The sequence below is a fragment of the Excalfactoria chinensis genome, chromosome 10 (genome assembly GCF_039878825.1).
Source record: "Excalfactoria chinensis isolate bCotChi1 chromosome 10, bCotChi1.hap2, whole genome shotgun sequence".
Lineage (NCBI taxonomy): Eukaryota > Metazoa > Chordata > Aves > Galliformes > Phasianidae > Excalfactoria > Excalfactoria chinensis.
In genome coordinates, this window is record NC_092834.1 from 10,744,686 (window position 1) to 10,766,579 (window position 21,894).

At 42.7% G+C, this 21,894-nt stretch overlaps 1 protein-coding gene across 1 annotated transcript in view; it reads left to right on the top strand.

The window, feature by feature from the left end:
- Positions 1–383: 383 nt before the first annotated feature.
- Positions 384–21,894, top strand: part of TNFAIP8L3 (TNF alpha induced protein 8 like 3) — a 39,241-nt gene continuing 17,730 nt past the window's right edge. The window contains exon 1 of the mRNA XM_072345873.1: positions 384–580. Coding sequence (XP_072201974.1) covers positions 529–580 — 52 coding nt within the window. The 5' untranslated portion in view covers positions 384–528. The remainder of the gene's footprint in view (positions 581–21,894) is intronic.

The following is a 21,894-nucleotide window of genomic DNA, read 5'->3' on the forward strand; positions in this document are numbered from 1 at the left end:
GAGCAATGGGAAGTGGTACATCTCTGCTGGCCTGTTCTCCTTTTACCGATTGCAAAGAAGATGAAACAGGGATCGTTAAGAGGAAGGAGCAGCGAAGGGAAAGCAGTGACTGAAAGCTGGGGGATGCCCGCAAGTACAGAAAGGGGAAAGACAAGTCACGGCGGCAAGCAGGACAGAGCGCTGTCAGTCGGGTCCCGTTTGGAGCCCAGGGCCCAGCTGAGGGGGAAGCTGCAGCTGTCGGACAGCCCTCGGCCCACCTCACTGAGGCCACAGCCGGACGGCCCCAAACTTGTGTAACGGGGAGGCAGACCGCTCCTCCGCCGCGCCCCCGCTGCCTCCTCCCATCCCAGCCCCTCCCCGGAGCCCGGCCGTCCCCTCGCCCCGGCAGCCAATGGCACGGAGCTGCTGCCTGCGGCGGCCGGGCGGGGAGCAGAGGAGGAGGCGGCAGGCGCTGCTCGTCGCTCGCTCCCCGGCTCCGGGAGCTCCTGAGCCGCGCCCTCGGTTCCCTGCCCCGCCGATACCTGCAGCATGGACTCGGACTCCGGGGAGCTCAGCGAAGGCGAGTTGGTCTCACCTGCAGGTAAGAGGACCGCGGTGACGCTGGGGCTGACTGAAAGCTGCCGATGCTCAGCGTGGGGAAGGACCGCCGCCGTCCCGCCTGAGGGATCGGCCCGCGGGGCTCGGGACGGCGGGAACTCCGTCTGCCCACACACGGGCTGTGCGGGAGCGGGAAGAGCCCGGCCGCTCTCTGTCCCGGCCGTTGCCCGCCCGTGGAAGGGGAGACTTACGGCCACGCGTGGCGTGACAGCCGGTTACATGAGCAGCGCCGGCGCTAATCTGAGCCGTTGTGCTTTATATCCAGAGGGGGAAAGTTGTCTGGGACTGCTCGGGCTCCCTCTTGCAGGAGGTTAGTCTGCCCCGGACCGCACCGCTTCGGTTTGCAAGCCCTAACTTTTTACCAAAAGAGCACGCAAATGCTGCTGCACTGCAGCCCGCATCGTTCTCAGATGAGGCAGAAGGAAGAGGAAAATAATAATAATAAACCCTCCTGCTTTTCCGAATCTCTGCATTCTCATGTCCCGTGCAGGACAACAAACAGACGGGGCATAATCAAAGGGTGCTCTCTGCGAGCAGAGAAACGAAGACAAACTTGTATGAAGTGCAGCACTACAGAAGGGAACCGGCTCTACCCGCTGCTGGTGCACAGCCGTGGGCTCAGGACCACCCGCCCCGGGCTGTGGGTTGTGGTGAGGTACCAGGAGGTGCTGGGGGAGGCTGACCAAGGTGCAGGCAGACCTGCATCCCCTCAGCTGCCTGCCATGCAGGTACGAGTACCTCCTGTGAGGGCATTAAAGCAGTGTTAGACTAGCATGTGCGAGTGGAATAGGGATCATCATAGACAAAGTTACTGGGTTACATTATGAAGTAGCATATGAAAATCACATTTTCACCACAGTCTGCTTTAGAATTCAACAAGATCTGAAATCTCTAAACAATCCTGTTAGTGCAGAAGGAATGAACAACCTTATGAAGCCATAAGATAAATAGTTGTCATCTCTTCTAGCCTCTATAACCTTCAGTCTGATCCAGTTTTATCTATTAGGAGCATCTACCTGCGACAAGATGCTTTGTATTTTCCTGTTTCTTCCCCCAGATTTTTAGTAAGACTGGTAACAGGTGCTACAGCTCCTTATAGACATAAAGCTCTGTTAAGCTGAAGTTACCAGAGATCACACCAACAGTTGTGCTGGTTTCATCCAGATACACAGAGCAGTGCCTGAAGTTACAAGCATTATGTTTATACAGGAATTAACATAGCGTAGCCTGAAGCCAACATCATACTCCTGCAGCAAATAGATTTTTCTTTTAAATAAATTAAAAGTAACTATACTTAGAGATTGCCATAAGTGCATTTTATGTCATCACTTACTAGCTGCCAAGAGCTGATGTTCATCATGCCCCTCTACACTTCTTATTACTGTATAAGAGAAGAACCACCTGGCATTTTGACCATAAATGGTAGATACCTATGCAGTAGAATAAAATTGGAATAAAGACAAAAACACAAAGTTTTCACTCAACTAGCTGCAATCACTTTTCCTACATAGAAGTCTTATCGCTTGCTGTTTGTATCCCCCCATCCTCTCCTGATTTTTCCCCCCTGCATCTCATTTGGTCTTTCTCTGTACAGTGCCATATGTGCAGCACAGTACCTCGCTGGCCGTGGGTGTCCTGCTGTCAGTCACTGCTGCAGGCACAGAAGCAGAGAGGCTGCAGCACAGCCTTCAGTCACTGTACCATATACCCCACACACCCAGTGGCCAGGGGCACTGTGCCTGCAGACTGCAGGGAAGCAGAGTGCCATGGAGAAATAATTTGGGTTGAAGCCCTGGGAACAGCCCAATTGTGGCCACTGATCTCAGGACAGCTAGGGTTTCATGCCAAAAGAGACCATTTAGCTTGTACTCTTTTAGCAGCCCTTGTGGTGCTCCAAGTACATACAGCAATAACTCCAGCATGCACAGCTGCAATCTCTTACAACCACCATCCAGTTTTCAAGTTGTTCACTTGTTCAAACCCAATGCAATACATCACTGCTGGTGCAACACAGATGTTTAAACCCGTTTCAGGGTCTGCTCCTCCTGCAGTACTCAGCCCTCTGCTCTGTCCTGGTGGAGCAGCACTGCTCCCCTATCACTGAGGCTCAGGGGTGTGAGCAGGGCAGGGGTCTTCTCCTTGTGCCCCTACCATCTGTCACACGTGCTCAGCAACCAAGAGCCAGCTGGAAGCTTGCACTTAGATCCCAGCAGCCTCGTTTCCTTTAATAGCTCACTTAAAGCCGAGTCTCCAAGGAAGCAGAAGTAGTTTTTCTGTATTCTAAATGTGTTGTCATGATAGCATCTTTATATTTCTTTAGTGCTGGCAAAAAGCTCCTTATATGTGAGTAGCTCAAGATGTTAGCTCCACTTAAAAACAACAGAAACCACAGCTCAGCACACCAGAGCATCCAGCTCCACAGCCTCAACTTCCACCAGCCCAGCCTGCTTATGCTCATCCATCACTGCTTTGCATTGAGTTATCCATATAATCAGGAATTATATTTATATGTACATAGATATGCACACACTTAAAATTACCCATGAGATAGAACCCTGCTGAAAGCACTGAACAGGTCTTTGCAGTTCCAAAAAAGAAACATTCTTTTAGCACTACCTTCAAGTGAAGTTACTTGAATTTTATTGTATACACTACAAGTCATACGCCTTTTCTTGTCCTATAGATAAGCTTCTGGAAGCTGAGCAAGTAATCTTAAAATAGGACACCGTTCCCATTTTTTTCCCTGTCCACCTATTGAGAAGCATGAGGGTTTTGTTTGTTGGGTTTTTTCTTTTTTTTCCCCTCTCCTTTTTCTTTTGAAGTCCTTCAGGAGAACAATGCATTTTTCCCCCCAGTTCTCTCACAGCAGCCTACCACGTGAAGGTATGATCCGCCGTGTCACCTTTCAGACCAGCATTTCACAAAAATCCAGGTCATCTCCTACAGCAGTGCTTTAGCAGTGGATTTAGGAATTTTCCTTGCGAGGGAAAGGCAGTAAACCTTCATTTGGTGCGCAATGCCCTCAGTCCCTCAGCTGAAACAGCAGGAATTCAGCCAAACAGGTTTTATATACAATATTGATTTAAGCCTTTCTACAAGCTACCAGGTCAGAACAGAGGTTTCTGTGTTTGTTTAATGGAACTGTTATGCTACGCAATTAACATACGGTAACTAGAAGCTAGGTCTCTGAAACAATACCGATTGCTTTCATTAAGCTTAATATATCCTGCAGAGTAGACTGTTGCTGGTGCCTTCTGTGGCTTTCCTCCCACTGAAGTCAAGAGAAATTTGGCCTAGGAAAGAGAGCAGCTTGTGCTCCAAGTAGAGCTCTAAATTGGCGATAGGATTTCTTGGAACATTAGCACTGTGGAGGCTACAGCTTTGTGTGATGCCAAGGAGAACAAGATGAAAACACCCTTATCACCAGGCTTGCATCCATAAAGACAGTGGGAGTCTTATAGTCTTCAATAGGGCCAAGATCTCACCCTGCGACTGCTGGCACAAAAAACATTAATGCATTCTAAAATATTTGATAATTTCTCTGAACTCTACCCTGAGGAATAAATATGTGCTTAGTAAAAACAACAACAGATTTAAACATTATTTAGCGCTGTAAAATAGCCCCAACAGACATGAATATTTTTTTCCCCTGGAGCTGTAATGTTCTTTGCATCTCAATGCTTAGCAAATAGATATATATATTTTTTCCTGAAAATTATTTGCTGTGTGAACTGCCTGTACTTTTGTGATATTCATCCTCTGAGCCTCTTGCATATTTTAGCAGTGTTTTACAGAGCTAAACGCCATTTGAAAGCCAATATAGTCTTGTAAATACAACGTTAATTTGATAGTGTACTGTGAGATATTTAGCAACCTGCAAAGTTATTGGTGGCATTGGTAACAAGCTTGAGTGCAAGTAGGCACATTGTAGTTCTTTTTGCAATATCCTGCTGGACATTTGAACAAATATTTATTTATTAAATCATGACAAAGTCTACTTGCCCCAGGGAGCTCCTGTGTCTTTCAATAGGAAGGGTTTCAATTTAAGAAAAGACCATTTTGCTTTTACATGAAAAAAAAAAAACAAACAAAACCCAAGTCACATATGGAACAATATCTGCTGGGCTTCAGGAAAGCAGGCAGAAGCAGTAGGTAATAGCATGCTGTAAGTATGGAAGAGAGAAAGGAAAGACTATTTTTACTGGAAGCTGCAGACTCTACTAAATGCTTCTGTAATTAAGTGCTTACTACCACCTGTTTAACAAAGGGCTCTCCCCACTGCTGAAAAACAAATGAGAAAAAAGCAAAGCTGTTTTAAATGAGAAGGACAGATACGAAGTAGAGTGAGTCAGAATCCCATACTCCAAACCCTCTTACAGGGCTTCTTGGGTGAAATTGCAAGCTGTGGCAAAGCATATGTCCAACTTCTCTGCCAGGACAGGGCAGGTGAAAGACATGTCAGAAGAGAGGGCAGCAGCTGCAGGGCAGGCCATGAGCTGAAAGCCTCTCTGGGTGAGTTCTCTTGGACCACGTTACTCTGCCCTCCAGAGAACACACGGGCTGCTGATTTACATACAGACCCGTCTTTAGCATGGGGACTGTCAGATTAGGAGCCTCATCCAAGTAAAAAAAATAAACCTCAGGAGGGCAAGAATCCAGTCATGCTGCGTCTGTTGTACAGACCATAAATAATCTCATTCTTGTTAAGCTGAGTAGACTATTTGGTTGAACAGGTCAACCTGTTCAGGCTTCTGTTTTTGTAGAAATCAAGTGGGAATACAACAAATACAACATTCATGAAGCACTTGATTGAAATCTAAGCCCACTTGTTTGTGCATCTGTGGACCAGACTGCTGAGCAGCAGTCGTGGATAGTAAATGAAGTTATATGAAGTAATACCCTTTCTCAGTAGCTTTGATGCACTCCAGTAAGCAATTTGCACCATAGTAAAACACATCTCTCCTGCACTTGTCAAAAAATAAAAGGCAAAAGATTTTCTTCCCACTTTTGAGAGGATGGCATAGTGAATCATGTGGCCTCTGAAGAACTAGTCATCATGGATGAAGCAGATTCTAACTCTCAGGTGGGGACAGTGGGCAGACAAAGAATCTTGTCTTATTGTTGTGCGTAAGTATTTGCCATTGTTCATCAGAATTTAGTAAAAATCTGTGGATAAAACAAACCTTGGAGCAGGAATTTCTAATGCCTGCTCATGCATAGGAATATGAAGCTGTGACCAGTCACAGCAGTCAGTGACCATTTGTGTCTGCCCTGCATAAGCCTGGAATTACAGCAGGTACCATTTGATATGACATTTTGGCCATAGCATATGCCCTATAAAGCTACATACATGTCCCCTCACAAGCCAGGTCATCTGATTTGTCTTGGTGAAGAAAGATGGTAGAGCAAAACCTTAGGTAAAAAGGAAAACAGTAAATCAGATGGATTCCTGATTACATCAGCTGGGTGAGAAAGTTCTTGAAGTCCTGGCCTGCCTGAGAAGCCTTTTCTATGTTCATTTTACCTATGGTATCACTTGGTGACAAGCCCTCCCAGGTCCACGAAGTAAAGGAGCCCTTTAACTTCTTAAGAGCACTTACTGTCTTCTCTAATGAACTAAACAGAGCTTGGCTGTGGGCCTGAGCAGCAGTAACTGAACTGTTTATCTATTAATATAGATTTCGGCACTGTTTGAGCCCACGCAATATAGCCTCCCACAAAATGTCCTGGCATGACTGAGGATAATAGTGGCCTGCATGAGTTAAACAACATTTGGAGTGTGGGAAAGAATTCAGTTTCTATCCAGATGGTAGTATTAGGGCACTCAGAGAAGCTACACTGGGCCAAGACCTGGGTTTGGAGCCTTATCCAAGTAAAGCAACATTTTCTGCTGCTTACCTGCAGAAATTTCCTTCCAGTTAGCTCATGAGAAGGGATCTTACAAGCTGGCAGAAGTCTAGTTCTAGGAATCATATGGAAATCTGGGACAAAGATACTGAAATAATCAAAATTTTGTACCCATGTCCCAAACTTTCACTTGAGAAGCCAAGCTGAGCTCAGGAGCTGCTCAATAGCCAGTAGTTTTCTGCTTTTTACAGCCATCTTTACCAAAAAAGACTGAGGAAGAACAAAAGTTCCTCGGTCCCTTCCATTTATCCCTTTCCCAGTGCAGATTCTGCTGTCTGTCAGTGCTACTTACAGTTCTCCTTCCTACAGAGAAGCCAAGTGAGCTGTCTCTGTATAGATACAGGTTTCATTAACATCTGCCAGCATAATAACAGATTGGAGATGACTTCACCATGAAGACATTTGGTCTTCTTGCCAGTGCTGGTTTAATATGAAAGGTAATCTTCTGCTAATTTATAATATTTGTGTTACAGAACACCTCTACAACCAGTGACCATTTTATTTCTGGCATTAACTTTGTTTATCCAAGCAGCTTAAGTTTTCCTCTCTTTGAAGAGATTTATTAACACTATTACTGTGTCACTGTTTCCTCTCCAAGAAGTTTTATGTTTACTTCTAGAGCATTTAATTTACACTGTCAAATCAGTGACAAATGCGGATCAAAGAAAACCAAGTTTCCTGGACTTTGAAAAGTGAAGTTTTTGAGGAGGTTATTTATTTTAAAGATAGCCATTTCTCAGATGATGTTTCCAGTAAAAAAAACTTTGCACCATGTAGCATTATGCCAGGCAAATGTCAGTGCTTTTTGTTTACCTATGTTTAATTTTAAACCTTGTGTATTTGTGCATGACTTCCCCCTCACACTCAAAGCACAAGGAGATAGATATTAAGAACGACCTTCATGTTCACTTCAAAGCAAGTCAGAACTATTTTGATGCATCAGCTCGAAGTATCAAAATAGTGAGGCATCTCTTCATTAATGATCTCCATTGTTGAAGAAAATGTTTAACCATAGACCCAAAATTATCAGTATAGTCGTGACTCATTGCTGCTGGATTTCTTAGAAAATAAAGTATCAGTGAGGAAAAAACCACTTTGGTTACAAAACTGGGGATAGGATAAAACAGCTCATAAGTGTAAATATATGTGAAGACCACACAGAATGCCAATTTGACCCTTCTTAACAACTCACACTAACTGATGACCTTCAAATACATCAGGCTCAATAACACACAATAAATAAATAAAAGACATTTTCGATCAGTGTTTGTACCTGGTCTCTATCAGAAGCTAACTTCTAAGGTTAAGTCTAGCCAGAGAGAACTCCTAGCCAGGAGCATTTGTATTTAAGTAGTATATTCCCATGTCAGTTCTTAAGGGTTGATATCAGATATTGTCCTACATAAGGAAGAAATGACAGCACTTTGTACATCTAAAGCAGACACAGCTGAGGTTTCACTCTTGCCAATCCCCTGCATTCTCCCACTAAAAAAAGAGACCCATATATTCATCCAGCACAGCCACTGCTGGTATTGCTCCACAAAAAAGTACTTCCTTTACACAAGTCATACAGAATTGAAGAAAAGCCAAGAATAAATCATCTTTTCAAAGACAGATGAATACCAGTGCTCACCATAATTCCATGATTCAAACGTTACATTTTGGATTGAATAAGATTCCTGAGAACTTAGAACACTCCCAGCTCTCAGCTGGGAATCAGCCAGTATCAGTTTATCCTCCAGACCAAGATACCTCTTGCAGTTATAAGGACTATTTCCAAACATAACTAGGGTTCTTTCTAACTGGTTAGTATCTAGCCCAACAAGGTCAGAAGAAAATCATACTGATCTCACACTGACATTTTCTTGTTGCTGAGCAATGGGTGCACACCCAGGGGGGAAGAGCTGCAACACCATACAGGGATGCAGGGGAGGACCAGGCTGCACTGTGCTGGGTACACATGGCCCACAGGTTGAGCAAGCATGTACTACTCTTTTGCAAGCCTCAACTCTTCCAACATTGGTCTGATTTCTCATTCTTAACTCATTTCTTTTCAAATACTCTTGGGTTTGCAACTTCTATTGTTATGAAAAGTAAATGACGTTCCCTTCAAAAGGGAAACTTGGGATTAAGATATTGTCATCTTAGAGGAATTAGAAACAGACTTGCCTTGCCAGAATTACCCTGCCAGCTCTGGCAAACAAACAATCCCAACAGTGCATTTGCAGATGAGAAAGGCTGTCAACCTGATTAATGAAGTATATCTAGTAAAGGAAAGTTTGATCTTCAAACTCTAAAGCAGGTATCTGCCCAAAAAGAAGAACATGTTGCTTTCGCAGGTAACGGCAGCTTCTCTCTTATTTCCAGAGTGCATTTCTGAACATCTGCTAGAAAGAACAGCATATCCTCACCACCTCAGTTAAAATCTTTGGGTCTGAACAGCAGGACCAGAGGCAGAATTTCATTCCTCCCCAAACAGCACCTGCGACCATCACTGAAAATGAGGACACTGCTTTATATAGACATAGCTTAACTAAAAGGAAACAAAGGAAAATGGAGCCTAGCCCTTTAAGAGTGTTCTGATGAACAATGGTATGCAGAACCCCTCCCAGGTTTGCCAATACATACTTAAATATTTTAATAAATCAGAATGAAAAGATACTGTAGGAGGATTCAGAGATTGCCTCTGGGAAGCAAGCAAAAGCTGTCAGCTGCAGTGAAGAAGCAATGAAGGTGAGAGATGTTTGTAGAAGCAAAACTCGTGTCAGCGAGATGAGAGCAGAGAGACAAGGGAGACAGAAGGAAAAGAACATGAAGCAAAGGAATGGCAGGCTCCTCACAATACCAACTCAGCATCTGCACCCACCCTGCCACTGCCCCACTGACACAGCTGAGCTGAACCCAGCCAGCACCAGAGGCAAATCCACCCCTTGCAGTGTCAGCAGCCATCCCAACACCTCGGTTTTGTTTTCCATCAGAGAGGAAACACTCACTTTTCTTTTAGAGACCGCCTTAGCTTTGTGGTTTTGCCCTGCCTGATTGAGGCCAAGTTTGGATTAGATATCCAGCAGGTAGGGAGATTACAGCTCTGCCCAGGTGCAGCCCCACACAGCATCCCTCCCCCATTCTCATGGGGCAACAGAAATGAAATACATCTATTGTGATCTTGCAACCAAGTCATCTGTTCAGCTTCCACATTCCCACAGGAGTTTTGTCCACAGTTGTCCATCCATATATAGAAAGGGAGTAACAGTTGCTCTTGCTTTGCTTAGAGCTCTGTATATTCACCTTTTAGAACTGTAGGAATGTACTGCCCTAGCAGCAGCTGAGCAGCTTTAAGACAGAGACAAGTGATGTGCAGGAAGGGAGTTTAGAGGGACTGGGGAACCACTGTTCAATGAAAATATGAAAGGTATTGAGTAGAGCTTCATTTCCTCAGCATTGCTACAACCAATGACAAGGAGGTAGAAAGCTACATGTGAAATACTTTGGGCTGCACACTGTAAAAAACAACTAGACATACAAGAAAAACCCAAAAAAACAACGCAGCCAGCCACAACTACTTGAGAGCTCTTACAGCTCTTCTATGTTTATAGAGTTCCTTTTCACTCATAGCTGCATCTGAAGGAAATTTAGATAGCATGTGTGCTGTTCTATTTAACAACTACTACGAGAATACTTTGTTTCTTCCCTCATTTCTGTAGAGGTTAAAGCAATAGTTTCACTTTCTAACGGGGCTTATAATTTAGGGAGAGCTGACAACTATTCTTAACCACTATCAGTGACACATAAGTTCTGTCTGCTCTACAGATCCTGTTATTAAAGAGTTTGGAAATGAACCCTTACATAAGCAGTTCTTTACCATGAAAGTCATAAAAACACACATGACATCACAGAGCTCATAAAACTCTCAACAGTTTGGTTGTTGAAAGCTTTACAGCTATCTGCTTGAATTCACTTGGTTTGAAACTTGGTTTGCTCTAAAATTTTTTTAGGCTGAAAACATTTTATATGAACAGCATGCGATAGAATATAGCTAGACCTTTCCCCCCTCCCCTTAAAGAGCAGACAAAAATAGTTTTCTTCAGCTATGGATACGCTATATATAGAAGAGAACTCAATGCTTTCAACTCATAGACTTCAATAGTTACTTGGTTTGGGTTTTCTTTTGTAAACATTCACGTCTAGAGGAAGAAGTACAGCAAGAAATATTAAAGTGATTTCCTTTATAAAACACAGACAGCATCAGAAGCCGTTTAGAGTTTAAAGAGAACAGCATTCTGCAGAATGGAAGGTATTATCCTGGTAGACAGACACATCAGTTCTAAGACATTAGTAAGGGATAGGCTCTTCGTCCCAAGAGGCACAGTGCAGAACAGCAGCTCTGAAGAATAGAACATTACTGGCCATTTCTGTGCCATCCCATTTGCAGCCTGCTGTTAGGGACTTCCTGCCTCCCTATTCTTGCCCCTGAGGAACATCATGGCTGGGAAGCTGCCATGAGAGAACTGCACACAGCGCTGCTGCAGCAGCACCACGGAAATCCTGCACCTTGACCTTCTGCAAATACTTTTCAGGCCTTGAGAGCCTGAACTGTGCCAAAAGTTGCAGTGTTTTCTCTCAGTATTTGGTGTGGTTATGCTTTCTTTGTTTTTAAGCAGATCCATGAGAAATATACATGTGCATACATACAACATTGTTATTTGAAATTACTTTCATTTAATAAATACCTATATGCACACCTTATGCAATGATAAGAGGTAAACGGGCCACCTTGCCCAAAACAAGCCTTTCACTTCATCTCTGGACATTACTACTTAAGCCAGTCACAGCATGTTGGCTAGTTCTGCAATACCCATTCACCCACATATGCCATACATCACAGTCAGATGGCTGTAGTTAAAGGGTGCAGGTGGGGTACTCCTAAGATATGCTCAGATGTCAGACCTCAGCAGGTGGGATGCCAGTGTGGGATACAGAGTTTTCCTTCTGTTTTGATTTTCATCATTAGAACTGTGTCAGGATTTGTTTCCTCATGAGATATTCCAGTAGTTATGAACAAGTGATACTGTGCTCACATTAAGCACATGCTTTAAGAAAATAGTAACTGTTTGGCCAGCACTGTTATACACTGGTGTCATCTCTATATCTTCTAAAACAAAATTTGCTGCTTTAGTCTTTTAAGTAACTCTTTCCTGTGAACAGGACTTGAAATTTAAGGACATTTATTTACCACATTGTGAAGACAGTCCAATTTCTTCTTGAAAAGATCTCATATGGGAAGCTGTGCAATCTGAGAAATAATGTGCTGGACTGACAGCAGGGTCTTAATCACAGCCTTAAGCAAGTATTTCAGTTGTGTCTAGTTCTCCTCCCACTTCTGGTCTGCTTTGTCCAGTCACCTCTACTCTTTTAAGGTCATATCTTTCACTATGAGTCTGTGCAGTAAGGATACCAATAAATACTAATACCAATGCAGCGCATCATCGCTGCAGGTACATTTGCAGGTATGAGAAAGCCTCAATCCTTGAGGACACCTCTGCAGCTGACTTCATTTGGAGCATGAAAAATACAACGGTGGCATTCCATGCTCTTTTAGAAGTCTCATAAAAGGCTGCAGGTTGAAAACTTGCTCCTTAGCCACACTTGGCTTTCTGTTCAGTTAAGCAGATGATTCTGTAGGTTTGTTTTAATTAAGTAGTGCTACTGCTTGTCATGAGGCAATAAAGGAACGTTACAGATGGAAGCAGAAGTTTTTTTACTACATTCTTAAGAATTCAACTGAAGAAAAAAACACTCATCTGCTTCCCCATCTTTCCATTTGCTTCCGATTTAGGCTGTCCAGCTCTCTGGCAGTGAAAGCATGTGTCAAAAATAGTTCCAAATTACAGTTTCTATTGGGAGGGTTTTTTTTGTATGTTGGTTGTTTTTTTTTTTTCCCCTTTAATACATGAGCTGCTTACTGAAATAAAGAAAGCCTTTCACCCAGAAAGAACTTACCAGAACAAAAGATGTTTGCCAGAACTAACGTGCTCATGACTGCTGGCATAATCTCCATTAGAAGTCTTTTAAAACACAGCGATCAATCAGAAAAGAGAGCACTGTCAGCAGTGGTAGGATTCAGGCTGTCTTCCATGGCTGCGATGCACACACCATGGCTCACGTCCACATTGTCCCCAAGAAGCCTACTATAAATCAGAGTGACAAGTGTTGCCCTGAGCACCTGGATTCAGTTTTCTTCATAACTTGAGTTCCTGTATTTCCATGGTTTGTGTAGACTTTCCATATGAAACCCCACAGCACTGTCTTCCCAAGAGGGGCTGCATGGTGCCAGGCTCACTATTGCACAGGCCAAGAGATACAGAGGTTTTCTGATCCTGTCTGGTAAGACTTCCATGCAGGAAGCTGGTTCCTATGGTGTGATTCACACTTTGGAACAGACTACTTTCTGTAGATAAAGCCTTAGTGGAAGGAATAATAAATCATGATGCAAGGTGATAAGCTCTAATAACCTGGCACCAGACCTCTAGTTCGAGGAAGCATGATGAAGCCTAACCCACGATATAGCAGTCTCCAAAACCAAAAACAGTCCCTTCTCTCCTTGCTAGATTCAGTTCAGATTATTTCCCCTTCTCACACTCAGCACCACCTCAGGTGCTGGTCTATAGCAGATACAGAAGGTACTGCCCCACAGACAGCTCTCAGCTGTGCAGAAGCTCCAGGTGCAGCCACCTTCTGTGCCAGCTGGCTCTGAAAAGCTCGCCTAAGTCGTCAGCAAACTGCACCCGCAGGTCTGTCAGTAATATCCTGTATTTTCATATCACATAGCCTCAAGCACAAGAGCTATAATTGACAACTAAATGAACACACACGTGCTTTTAAATAAGAGACTTCTATCTCCTGTAGGTAGTTGTACATGAAACCTGCCTATTGCCTAGAAGCACTTTGTGAGTATAAATCACACCTGTGGAGGAGGAAAGCAAGTTTCTGCTCAATTAGAAATACACCATCTACTCCAAGCCTAGAGACCAATTACACATTGTTCTACAGCTTAATGCTACAGTGAGGCCAAGAGGCAAATTAATATCGAGCACAGTTGCTGAGGAGCAGATCCACTTTCTGGCAAACCTGAGAATGTCATGTCAGACATTAAACATCTGGGGTCTTTGCAGCTTTTGTCTTGTTACAACAAAGCCATATATGGCAGGAAAAAGTCTTAGAAAAGTAGAACTGCTCCTAAAACGACTCAAGATAGATGGTCTGTTTAGTCTATTGTAGAAATCTGATTTTTAACAAACAGGCAAACAAAAAGGAATGTTAGAACTTGGGGATTATGAGTTGCCTTAATCCTCTGTCGCAGTACTGTAAGTTTCCCCTGGAAAAGTCTGAGCAGACTGAAGGGCATTAAAATGAGGCTTTGACATGCACAAGAACAGGTGAAAGAAACAAGGTCTGGTAGGTTTTAGGTTAAGCCTTAACAGATGCAGCATTCCTGAGTCCTGCTGTGAATGCCAGCCTTATCCTGACCAACAAGTGAACAAAGGGAAAGGCATTTATTCTTCTGAAGTCAGCAGGCTACAAAGTCAATTGGGCTGTGCAAGAGGAATACATCAGAGAACACTTATTGAAATACAATGCATGAACAAGACTACCACAGAAAGCAATTGGCATAATGTTCAGCTATTCTGCTGCCAGAAATAAACTAATCAAGCCTTGATGATACTCATTTGAATACTAGGAGGGTTAAACCTTCATCTATCTTTTAGAGAAAAATAAATACCTCAACGGAAAGCAATTAAATTATAACATGGCACCTTTGAGCTTACAGGGTAAGGGAAATCTCTTTCAGCAAGCACCACTTGAGCAAGGAGCATGTACTTGTTTCTACTGATTAACCCAACTGGTCCTTCTCTCTTCTTTCCCCCCTCCCTGCCATTGCTAAAGAGTCCTGTAAATATACAATCAGATAGATTGGCAGGCACACATAATGTCTGCAGAGATGACTTGTGTGTTCACATGGGACCCTGCAGAACAAACTTCCAGATGCCTCTATCATTTTTTGACTGAAAAATTACAGCTTCAGACATTTATGTGTTTAGAGGGTTCTTTCAGCAAAAGCATCAGCCTGCATCACCAGTTAGAGCCATTCTCAGTTCCATGGGATAACAGACCAGGAGTACACTGACCATCCAAGCACTAACTTTACTTGTAGCTTTTGGCTTCTCTCCATATCCTCAAGAGCCAGGATAACACAGAGGGACTGCAGAAACCCTATACACACTTATTTCTTCCTATAGCACTGTGAAAAACCACCTTTGTTTGTAGACATTTCAAGACAGCTATTTGGGCTGCCCAGAGCACACTTTGAGACAGACAAGAGCTCCCCCCAGCCCAAAACACAGCCTCAGCACTGCTCAGCAACAAAAAGGCCACACAGGACTAAAAAGACCAAGTACACCACAATACTAGCATGAAAAATTCATACAACAACCAACAGCCCCAAGACCTCCCAGTAGCACCAAGCACTCACCTGCCAAGTTGTGCACAAGCCTTCCACAAGCACCTTCTTCTCTGTTCTCCCCTGCAGCAAACCAGCTGCCTTCCTACCACCTCTCTTCCATGTTAAGCTCCAGGTGCAGGTGCTCAGCAATGCCCTTGATTGGCTACTGAGAAAACCCCTGTGCTATGATGGGCAGACTTCTTCCTAAGATGGTCTCACTGCACAAAGGGAACCCTCTGCCTGCTGTGTGTCAATGTTATGTATTGGCCCTACTGTTCTTTCTTTTCTGTGCCAGATGCATTTCCCACAGAACTGGAGTTTTCAGCTGGCAGAGTGTTTTAGATTCTGTTCGTATTGTTGAAAACCATCGATTCCATTGTTTGTCTTGCATTGTAAAATTGGTAATATGAAATAAGCATCTTCAGAACGCGGTAATTTAAACACTCAAGATACTTGATTAGAATTATGAGGAACGTCATAATTTCCCACCTTGCTATTAATAAAATCAGTTTTGTTTTTGCGTAGCTTTGGAACAGGGCATAACCTCGCAGCTTTACACTGGCAAAACTCCCACCAGGTGATGATTTGGATGTAGGTCAGTCAGCCATTACTTTGGAAGGAAACAGAAAAATATTTATCTAATCAAATGTTACAGTTTTTCCAAAGTAGCAACAAGTAGCTGGTAGACATCAGCTCTATGGAAATTCAGTGCCTAAGTGCCATCTCAGACTGTGCAGGTCAAGCTGTTCAAGCCTGCAAGGAACACAGCACCAGAGTAGGAAAATGGAAATCTAAAATGAACTGACTGCCATGCTAGCAGGTAATCTAGGTGGAAGTTCTCCACCTAGAAAAGATGTTATTTGGGTCTCTCTTGAATATCCTTCACTCTATCTTTCATGGTTGCTAAGAAACAGCAGCATTCCAGTACAGTAATCTTTCCTCCCCCATTCTGAATGGTGGTTAATTGGCCTGTGCGTGAAGCTGGCTTCCTAGCACAGGAAAGTTTATGTTCAGATGCAGAAAATGATAGAACTGGAAAACTGAGGTTTCATGCTAAATACACAGTTTGAAATGGCAAAAAGCTTTGGAAAGTTCACGTTTACCAGAATACGTTTTAATATTTGTGTGTAATAAAGGCACCGTGATTAGCTGTGTCCCAAAATCTGTCCTTTTTCCAACCTTAATGAAAATTCTCAGCTTGAGTGTGAAATCTGCTGGCTACAAGAATGAGGATTACGTGATTGGATAGATTAAATAATAACGGTGGTGTTCTCTGAGATGGGCAGCATATTCCATGGCACAAAGACGTTTGCAGTTTAAGAGAAGCAGAAGATACTGCTGGTATTTTTTCAGAAGACTTGGAGGTATCATTTTTGAATGGAATCTCAAAAAGGAATTTTGTACAAACTATATGAGGATGCACATGTTTGGGTTACATAGAGACAGATCACTTAATTTCTAAAGTAAATGTGGTGGGAGTCTAAACACGGGGCTGAGCCTCTTCATCTTAGATGTTATCTAAGCATAGTCCTACAGGAAATGTTTCAGTGAGTACATTACCTTTCCAAGGATTAAGGAATTGGAATACTGAAGCGGCAGGTAGTTCTAATCCCGGCTGTGATATCAACCAAGAAATTATTTTCTGTACATTTTGGTATGATTTTCCTAACTGCTGCCTGGAAGAGAATGGGGGGGGGGGGGGAGGTATCCTTCTTTTTCTTTTCATTTTCCTTTCCCAAACAGGAATATTACAGAAGGACATTTCTGGCACAAATGCAATGGACTTCTCAGTTCTCATTGAGCAGGAAGAGACTCTTAGATCATCTAGGTGCTAAGTGTTATCATTAATAATTGGCCAGGTCTGCACTCTGTTGGATAGCCTTCATTTTAATGGCTGTTTACTAGAAGCAACACACTACATGGTGATGGCTCATTAAGTGGGATGTATCCTGCCACCAGGAACTGAAAATATCTGTGTTTCAGTTGTGGCATCTCTACCCACGTCAAAAGGGTTGCAACTAGATCATCTTCGATGTTCCTTCCAACCCAAACCATCCTGTGGTTCAGTATGATTTAAAGGGAGAGCTTTCGAATTATAAAATGAAGAAAATGTTTTAAGTCCTTATTTGGTGAATGTATGCAAGTATGTGTTGCTATTTGCAGATGGAGATTTATATGTTATTATTACTCTGATTATCTCAGAAGCCTCTGTTTTCTTTCCTCTCCATAAAGGCATAAAGACTGATACATCTTGTAAGAAATCAATGATTATTTCATTTTGCTGCTGATTGGGATGTCAAAGGGCTTTTAGGATGTACTGTAAATAACCGATTTGACAGAACCCACACTGGCAGTGACTCAAAAAGAGAAGCTCTGATAATTTTTGGAGCAGCAAAGTGCTATTTTGGATGTGAGCTGCTGCTAAAGGGGCTGAGAAGGTTAAACTTTATGATCTGCAGGGATGGCTGCAGTCCTGGTCTGGGAGAGGAGCACACACTGCACAGCTCCAGTAACATAATGAAATGGATGGATTGAGCTCATCTGTGGCTGAGAGAGGGATAAGGCTTTGCCTTCTCCCACTCCTTCCTCTATCTTATTCCAGCCCTGGTAAAAAAATTCTCCATACAATATACTTCAGTAAGGACCTATGGTCTGTGTACTTGGAAGGGCTTACATCAGCCTTTAGCAGTTATCTGTATGTTCCACTACCCCAGATAATACAGCATTTAAAAAAAAATCACCTTAAATTCTGCCTGTAAATGACTGTTAATGGTTGGTCTTGTTTGGCAAGTGTTGTAAAGAAGTTAACGGCTTATGAGTGTGCAGGTGGATATTACACAAAAGTCTGTTCAAGGGCATGTGTTTAAAGTACAGAAAGAAGTATTTTTGTGCACAGCTGCCCTCTGAATGTCATTGTGAAGATGTATGGAGGTGTGTAACTCACCAGGATGGTGGATTTTGTCCTTGATCCCCTGATCTAAAGCATCGTTAGATTGTAAGGAATATTATCTAAGGGACTGACAGCCCTGACCATGGGGAACAGCCATAATTTTTGCTGTTCCACGTACAACATAAAGGACAAGCAGAGATACATTTCACATGGCCAGAAGCTGTCCTCCCTCTGCTGAAGGTGCATCACTCAGTATCTTAATTCTATCTGTCTCTGCAAGGTTGTACCATCTCCCACCAAGACAGCTGCAGTCTTGTAAGAGCATCCTTTTAGATGGCAGCTCTGTGTCCTGAAAACCTGAGGTCCTGAAAAAAGGCTTTATTGAAAACAGTAGATTTTTCAGTGAGCGCCAACTTCTTAATATATGATCCCATGGATAATTCTGTTCTGTAGGAAGGAGAGCAGTTTGGGTGGAGCTGTGTCCTGCCCACAAGTCCAAGTAACTGCTGAACACTGTTTCAGGGAAGATCTCATGAAGGCTGGTGGAGGTGTGGATAGATGACAAATGGATTTGGCTTCATGAATCCACTGGCTGGAGCTCCTAGATATGGCATGAGCAATGACAGCCGCTATTACAGCATATGAACTGACATAGTAGAAAGGGGGAAGGCTGGCAGGATGTACAGATGCTAGGCAAGGACTGCCTTCCTACATTCCCAATGGCATTTTCTGGCAGATCTCTGTGGTCCAGTGTTTTGGCTTTCAAAAGGAGCTTTTGGAACAGCCACTCTGTTTCCAGACAGAAAGCAGCGGTTCAGACCCACCAACTGTAGATTCTTTTTAGAGAACAGCTCCAGAAGTGCGTCAGTGAAAAGCAAAGCACAATAAGCTGCTGTTTCAATGGGCAACTGAGGAATACCCTTGTGATGAGTTATTTCTGTCTTTCTCGTACAAGAATTGTTTCCATCATTTTAAATGGTTTTTCCAAGTAACACAATCTGGTTTCATTTTCCAGCTAAGTGGAGGAGAAACCTTTATTTTAATCTGGTGAACGATCAATCAGTGACTAGATGAACCAGTAACACAGCTCGGTCAATGTGCCAAAGACACGGGAGCCTGCTGTCTACTCCAAAGTACTGGGGAATAAGTATTCTTTCTTGAGTGGCAAACTTCAAACAGGTAAAATAGGCAAACCCCACAATAAAGACAATCCGTATGAAGTCCAGAGGAGGAAAAACTCCTTCAGCATAGAACAAAAGCAACTGTGCAGTAGCAGTGACAGGAGGCAGCTGACTTGCCAAGAAGTGAACACATTCCAATAATCTACTGCAGGAACCTTCAGTGTTTTGTGTCATTTTGCAGATTATTTAACATTTCTTCAGTTGAGAGCATTTTTGTAGTAAATTTAAGCTTATAGAGAATTGACAAAGTTTTTTTCCTAACCGCCTTTTTCATTGTTACCTTGACAAAAGGTCATGAGCTGCTTTGGTCTGAGTATGTCCATTCAGGTCTACACAGCCTAGAATTCAGCCTAGACCAGTAACTTTCTATAACATTTTTACCTTGAAAATAGAGCCTAATGCATGTTGAGGTTGTGACATTTCTTTACAGAGAGCTGGTACAAGTGCTGTACAGCACGGGAGCTGTAGTGCATAGGTGGTTCATAAACTCTCTGTAAGCTTCTGAATTTCTTCCAGTGCAAGGGGAAAATTGAGTGCTTTGTGGTTTAATGGATTTTTCTTCTCTTTAGCACTTTTGTTTTTAATTAATTCATCTTTATTCCCTTTCTAATACATGAAGTTAAACCAATTTCCTTCCATAGCCTAGGCTGCATATGCACTACCGCAGAGGTCAGTGTTTTCTGCACTGCTCTGTTTTCTCTTTTTTATCACAGTCATTATCAAAGACTGAACTGTAGAGATCTAAATGAGCCATCAGAAGTTAAAAGCTTTGAAGCCCCATATAACAACTCATCCTAAATAAAAGCAAGAGCTTAAGCAACACCAGCAGCATTTATATGGACAAGAAAGAAACCTTTCATGTAGAAAGCACCTACAGAGACTCCTATGGATCACCACTGCATGAAAGGATACCAAAGAGGGGATGTGTGAGATTTCTGTTGTACGAGGTTAATACGTTATCTACTTGAATCATGAGCAGCAGAAGAACAAACACAAAACACCGAGAAGTTAATAAAAAAAGCCCATCTGATTTAATTGGAAAGCATCACTTGGCTCACTTCTTCAGTAATTGCTGGAAGCCATCCCAACTCTTTATATATTTAGAAGTGATATAATTCAACTCATAAATAATTTCTTAATAAGCAACAGTTCCCCAAAGTATGTGATTTCATCCTGCGGTGTTTGAGAAATAGGACTGCTCCCTTTGCGTTTCAGCCATTTACACTTTATGACAACAAAACTTAACCACAGTTTATCATAGAAGTAGGATATCCCAATAAATGCACTTGGTACCCTGTGAAATGACAAAGGCACAGACAGTAGGTAATAAAACCTGATGTGATTGCTACCGTCCTGTGGTGTCCCAGAGATGAAATTCATTGTGGAAACCCACATAAATGTTTGCAAGATTAGACCTGGTTAAAAGGCAAAAACCTCATTTCTCAGAAATAAGCAAAATCTAATGGTGCTACGTGCACACATACATATGTATGTACATATACACACCTTCTGTGTGTGTATATAAGGGATGCTGAGTCTACAAAATGGACACCAATATCAGCTCTATTAGTCTGAAGAGGAGCAAAAAGCTGGATTTGCTATTGCATAGCACAAACTCACTTTTTCAAGCAAAATCCTATGCGGCAAAGCTAATGCAAACAATAGACACAAGAAGTGAGAGCTGTTTGACAGCTTGAAATGTTACAAGAAATCCTATGGAATTTTATCAGGAATAAATGCATTTCAACCAATATTTCAGCCTTTCAACATGTTCTATCAAAGTAGTTTAATAAAAAAGTTCCCAGCTTATATTAAAGCTTGGGATTCATGAATCTCCCTCTCCACAGTTGAAGAAGTGGATACAGCGATAACATATAACCAGTCTGAAATCCCTTTCAGACCAGAGTAAATATTGTTTTTCAGTCAATCATCTACAAAAAAAAAAGCAATGATGAGGTCAGAGCTCCCTCCCTTGCTACAGAACCACGCTGGTTTATCAGGATAGGCACAAGCACACCAGTTTACACCAGAGAATTTGGCTTCATATTTAAGGAAGAGCAAACAGGAGTTTCAGAGGCTGCAACTGTACCTTGGGGCAGGAGAAGAAAAGGCTGCAATTACATTTTGGTTCAGCATTTATGTTCTCCTACAGCTTCAGCACGACTTTCAGCAAGACTCTGACTCATCATATTCAATATGGCCATTAAACACTAGTTTGCATGAAGAGGGTTACCTTTGTGCAGGCAAAAATTTAGGATGCATCAGAAAATGTAGAGGGGAAAAAAAATCAAGATTCTTTATTCTGTTTTTACACTGAATTCCACTCAGTTTACTCAGAAAGCGCCCTATAACAAAGCTATTTACGCAGTAAGTTTAAGCTGGGCTTGCTTCTAAAATCCCTGGCTGCCAAAGCAGCGTGTTTTCATTAGTTTCAACTCACTTTTGGTTTAAAAAAAGCAACAAATAGTGCTGAAAATCAGCGAGGTGCCAGGGCTGGCAATGCAGCTTCCCCTGAGCCTTCCCAGGCACAGCACAGCTCTGAGTGCTCTCTGGCTCTGCACAGGGAAATTGCAGTGCCTTCATTCTTTTTATTCCCACTACAGTTGGAGTTAGTGGGGACTGGCAGAGCGGAATAGGTTTGTTATTGTACCTGGTCACGGGATGAGGATTGTATATTTTCAAGTGGAGGTGGCATTGCTGGTGTTAATAACCTCTCGTAGCTATCAGGGCTTTGGGCTGTTCCACTCACCGCTTAGCTCAGTGCTGTACATCTCAATTAGAAAAAGCAAGCCAAACAGCTTTACTCTGCAGAACTCATT